The 5617-nt window shown below is 46.4% G+C and overlaps 1 protein-coding gene across 1 annotated transcript in view; it reads right to left on the bottom strand.

The window, feature by feature from the left end:
* Positions 1–1848, bottom strand: part of LOC119428893 (fidgetin-like) — a 62450-nt gene extending 60602 nt beyond the window's left edge. Inside the window, exons 1-2 of the mRNA XM_037696587.1 lie at positions 1821–1848; positions 1345–1375 (exon numbers count right to left, since the gene is read on the bottom strand). Coding sequence (XP_037552515.1) covers positions 1345–1369 — 25 coding nt within the window. The 5' untranslated portion in view covers positions 1370–1375; positions 1821–1848. The remainder of the gene's footprint in view (positions 1–1344; positions 1376–1820) is intronic.
* Positions 1849–5617: the final 3769 nt, after the last annotated feature.

Below are 5617 nucleotides of genomic sequence, written 5' to 3'. Positions count from 1 at the left end.
AGGCAAGACAAGAAGGGGAGCAGGAAGGGGAGGTGGGGGGGGGGGGGACCAAAGACAGACAGCTCCAGGAGGGATTTGTTCTATTTGCATGCGTCCGTCTCCCACGAGGTCCGGCTGGACTCGGCGAGCCGAGAGCACAAAAGATAACACTTAACGTATTTGCTAAAAGATGACGACCCTGCTCCGGATCTCGCCTGGAGAGCCCCCTCTCTTCCTTTTACAGTCGGGCGCTCAAACAGGGAGGAATGATACGAACGAGGTTCAAACTAACTGCCTCTTCCCGTCAAAAATAAATACATTCTAGAAATACATATTTCCCCGCGACAACTCCCATGGGGTGCAATGGTTGGCACGCCGGTGGCTCCGAGACGGTAAACCAGCTTTTAACGGTAAACATTACGGCGTTATAGAAAGTGTCAGGATAATTTATTTATATGGCCCCTCGGGGAGCCCCCACCCTCAGGCTCCCTTATTTAGATAAATACAGGCTGAGGGAAAAGGGGGAGCCACTTTTTCCTCCAATCCCCATTAACTCCCCATCTCTATCTGTCCCCATTAGCCGGACTGGGGGTCCAACGGCGTAACGAGGGGGATTATAGCTACTGTCACCGTCTTTGCTCACGGATCTAAAGCTGAAGAAGTTCGGAGGAACAAAGCGGAGTATCTAGATTGCGGTGCTTCTTCTACACCAGCGCACGCCTTAAACGTGTCCCATAAGCCACAGCGCAACCGTAAACCATTATCTACGATACCTCACTTTTCAAAATAAAGCGCATCCCGTCATACCTGTTCACAGAACACCAGGTTCAGGGCCCTATTCGTGCGACACAAGGTAGGAGGAAATGACGCCGAGCGGCTAGACGCGTCCGAATATCCGGGAGACCGAAGGTCAGAGGTCGAGTCGTCGCCAACCGTCACCGCAAAGGGAGCGCTATACCCCACGAAACGACAGGAAGCTTTCGAAACACCTGGAAACTAAAAGGAGTGACTGAGGCCTCATTCAGAGGAAATCTGCTCCACCTGTCAATGGATCTGTCTAAATTATAAATAATATACGTAGAAAAGAGCCAGACGGTGGATTGGAAAGGTTCAAATCGCTTTTTACATTTAGTATATTGAGGCATCTGTAATTTAGAAGCAGCACATTTACTGTGGTCACCATTTATTAAATACCAGATTGCCTGTGTTGCACTTCATAGTTAATTATCCCACAAATTAAAATAAAAAAAACGACATTTTTTTTCTGTGCATTGATCTCTACCAGCTGGACTTTTTTTTGTGTGTGTGCAGCTTCTCAAACAGCGTTAATAAAAATAAATAATAAATGCATAAAACGAGCCTTACCATAGACGCTGCTGCTGCTGATCATGTCGTGCTGGAACAAGAAGAGATGTAAACACTGGAGTTAATATTTGTGGCGGCACAAACACAAACAACAAAACATTTGTTTTGTTTGCTTTCCGCCCTGACGTGGTCACCGCGTGCATCCGCGCGTGCAGCTCAACAGGCTCCCGGCTCACAGCGGCGCATGACGCCCGGGAAACGTGCACCCGATCCGCGGAGCAACTTGTGACTGAGCCGCCGCCGCAAACACACGCGCGCACGGAAACCTGTCCGCGTGGAATTTAACCTCATTCGGCAAAAAAAAAAAAAAAAAAACGTCGTGCGCAGCGTCTTGTCACTCGAATGAGGAAACTTCTCAAGCCGCACGCGCTATTTCTCCGCCGAATTAAGAAGCCGCGTGCAGCTCTGTAAGCTAGTGTCCTGTCCTGGCGCGCGCTCGCTCTAACTAGCCGCAGCGCTGGACCGTCCGTCCTTACCTGCGTTTTTGCTCCGGTTTACCCCCCTCCTTTTTTCTTCTTCTTAGTCAGCGACAGGTTGACCCCTCACTTATGGGAGGGGGTGCGGGCGCAGTTTAGGCTCGCATCGATTCCGGTGAAGGAGGCGGTGGCGAGGTTAAGCCGGGCCGCGCGCGAGCTGGAACCATCCCGAGTTCAGGCAGGAAGCAGTGACCGCAGCCACTGCCATGTTGGAATTTCAGCGGCAGCCCCGCGAACAGCTGCTTCACACTGACCAGCGCTCACCCCCCCACTGCGCATGCGCTCACACCAAAGCGCGAGAGGTGGGGGGGGGGGGGGGGGGGGGGTTCGAGAGAGCTGCAACCACAACATGTCTGAAGGAACTACCCAGCTGCTGCCACAAACTGCAACATAACTTTGTAAGAAGCCAATCCTGGACTTGTAACGCCTGCATTTATTTGTATAAACTGTATAAGAAGCGTGAAAATCAAAGGAGACGTGAAAGACATTCATTGTGTTATATCTTAAAGAATCAAAAATCATCCATTGTTTTTACCTGCTTCTTCTCTTCCCAGTGGCGGGGGTCTCTGCTGCCCCTTATATTACTGTGTGAGAGGTGGTGTACACCCTGGCAGGTCTCCAGTCCATCACAGGGACACTTGGAGACAAACAGCCATTCACACCTGGGACAATTTAGAGTTACCAACCAGCCTAACATTTATTATGTCTTTATTAAGACAGGTTAATCTCATTGAGCCTCGAGGACTCATTTACAAGAGAGACCTGATTTCAGCAAAGAATGATAACAGCAACAACAATTGACAATCATAAAAGTGGCATACATATTTTTTTTTATACAAATTAAAATAAGATGGCGAAAAATAGCAAAACAGCTAGATTATAAGTAGAAAACTAAAAACAGGAACATGTCTGCATTGGTCCCTGCCAGGAGTCCAACATATTCTTAAAGCCACTTAGAGAGGTCAAGGTCGAGAACTTCAGATCTTTTTGTAAGATATTCCAGGAAACAGGAGCGGAGTAGGAGAAGGTCCTTGTGCCAAGTTCAGTCCTCACTGAGGGAACACTGCAGGTAATGATGTCCTGAGAGCGCACGCTGTAGCTGCACTCACGCAGAGACATGTAGGAGGAGATGTATGAAGGCAGCAGACCAAGAAGTGATTTAAAGATGAAAATATACCAGTGAGAGAGTCTGCGTGAAGTTAATGATGTCCAGTTAACCAGTGAATACTGGGTGCAGTGGTGGGTACGGTAGTTACAGCCAATTATGAATCTTAGTGCGCCGTGATAGGCAGCATCCAACATCTGCAGGGTTCTTGTAGGAGCGTTCATGTAAATAATGTCACCGTAATCGATGGAGAGAAGGAAAGTCACAGTTACGAGGCGTTTCCTAGCGTTCAGAGTTAGACAGGATCTGTTTCTGAAAAAGAAACCCAGTTTAACTTTCAGTTTCTTTACTAGGTTTTCCACATGGAGCTTAAAAAAGAGACCAAGTCAACCAAGATACCCAAATATTTATAGGGCTCAACAAACTCAATAGGGGACACCATTTGAGGATAAAATCGAAGGAAGAACTGCTGGGACGACTTCTTTTGATCTATGGGAGGAAACTGGAGTACAGCAGTCCCTGGTTTATTGTGGGGGATCCGTACCCTGAAGCCCTGCGATAAGTGAAAAACCGGGAAGTAGGAATAAGTGTAGGGGTTGAGTCGACTAGTTGATTCTGACATCTAGCGAGTTTTATTATTTCGCATCAACTAGGCGGCCACTACCGCCCGCAGAGCTGTCACTTCTAACCCGCGCCCGGCCCAAGCCAAAATAATGTGCTGCATGGGCGGGCCGGGTTTTTGATTACGTCAGTGGACGCAATTGGCTGATGACTGAATTTGGATTACCACAAACCGCTCGCAGCCGTTTGACCTTGCGCTGACCTGCCGGTTAAGAGAGGTCCAAAAAAGTCCAGATGGATCACTGCCAGCAAACCACCTGAAGCTTACCAGCCACCGCGTCAGCGGACACGCATGACCGGTTGAACGAGGTACAAAAAAGTCCAAATGGATGACTGCCGCACTGTACAGTAGTCCCTCCCTACTTTGCAGTTCGACTTTTGCGGACTCGTTCTTTTGCGGTTTTTCAACGTAAGATTGTACATGATACATGATTGTCAATTTTAATATTACTCAAGTGATTGGGATGGTATGGGATAAAAAGTTAACGAAAAAATACTTCGGACAGGTGTCTCCATTTTGCAGTTTACTTTCAATAAGCCTATACTGTAACGCAAGTCAAATGAACTACACTACCCAGAAGCCAACAGTGCTTCCCACCACTGCTTTCTGCTGAAATGGAGGGAAAGTTTTGCAACGCAAAATCAGAAGTAACAATCTATCTATGAAGCTCACAGAACTAGCAGGAAAGAGCAAATAATTCTGAAGCTCAATTATTCACGCGCATATCAACCTGAACGGGGAGGTAGGCTTTGTCGCTGCAGGGTTGGTCTGCCGAACGGGAAGCGAGCCCAACCGGAAGCACGCTGCTCTTCTGCAGAGCTGGTGAGTAAAATTTTCCAGTACAGTATATTTTTTCATTTTTTTTCATTTAGCCTTTATTTATACAGGAAGTCTCATTGAGCCACGAGAACTCATTTTCAAGAGAGACCTGTTTAGGGAGCACACAGTGGGGTTAAGGGCCTTGCTCATGGGCCCAGAGTGGAGCGAATTAGGGTGGGGGCAAGTGTGGGTGTTTCACCTATCCCACCCACAATTTTGATGTTGTTGGGGCCGGGGTGTGAACCGGCGATCTTCGGATCACCGGCCCACCTCTCTAACCTCTGCGCCACCACTCCCCATATATATGTATATATATATATATATATATATATATATATACACACATATATATACGTATGTTGTTAAAATTGCCTAGGTTTAAGAGCTTACAACATTGCAAGAATGTGGGAAGGGTTTATAAAGCCTTAATGTATATATATATATATATATATATATATATATATATATAAAACTAAAATAAACATGCTCCTACTTTGAGGTTTTTCACATATCAGGTGGTGTATCGAACGTAACCCCGCGATAATCGAGGGACTACTGTACCCAGAGAAAACCCACGCGTGCGCAGAGAAAACATGCAAACTCCACCCAGAAAGGTCCCCGGCCGGGATTCAATCTGGTAACCTTCTCGCTGAGAGGCGACATAAATAATAAAATCCTTTTTTTCTTTTCTTCTTCTTGAATATTTGTAAGAAAAGTGGTGGTCAGCTTCCGATAACCACGTGTTTGTTTCCTTATAGAAATGGATTAAGTGACGAAAAATAGGTCATCAACGGCGACATTTATGGAAGAGTGGTTTTCGTAAATTTTGGCGTATGTGGGCTTAATTTGAGCCGGATCCTGCCGGAACATGATCCGGAAACTCTTATTTTCAAAGGGTGCATTCCGGTAACTGTTTGCTTGGATTCGGAAACTCTCAGGCTTACTAATAGTAAAGTTATGAACAAATATAACTGCCTTGAACAAATAAAACTTACAGTATATTGGATATGTAAACTGAAAATAATTACATAAACACTCATTTTAAACACAAAAGCCACTTACGAGCTTTGTAAATCACATACAAACTGCCTCTTCACGTAAGAATTTCTGCTTCTACTCTTAAAAAAATCTCTGCCCCTAAAAGAGTGGTGGGGGTGAGTGCCGAGCTAACCAGGCAGTCATACGTGGGCAGGAGCCCACAGGCAGCCCCCATGAACAGACGGAGAAGGCGCCTGGAGGTTTCACGTGGAG

The sequence above is a fragment of the Nematolebias whitei genome, chromosome 23, assembly GCF_014905685.2.
Source record: "Nematolebias whitei isolate Nwh7 chromosome 23, NemWhi1, whole genome shotgun sequence".
NCBI classification, from domain to species: Eukaryota; Metazoa; Chordata; class Actinopteri; order Cyprinodontiformes; family Rivulidae; genus Nematolebias; species Nematolebias whitei.
Note: the sequence above shows the minus strand (reverse complement) of the source record. Positions and strands in the feature narration are given on the sequence as shown.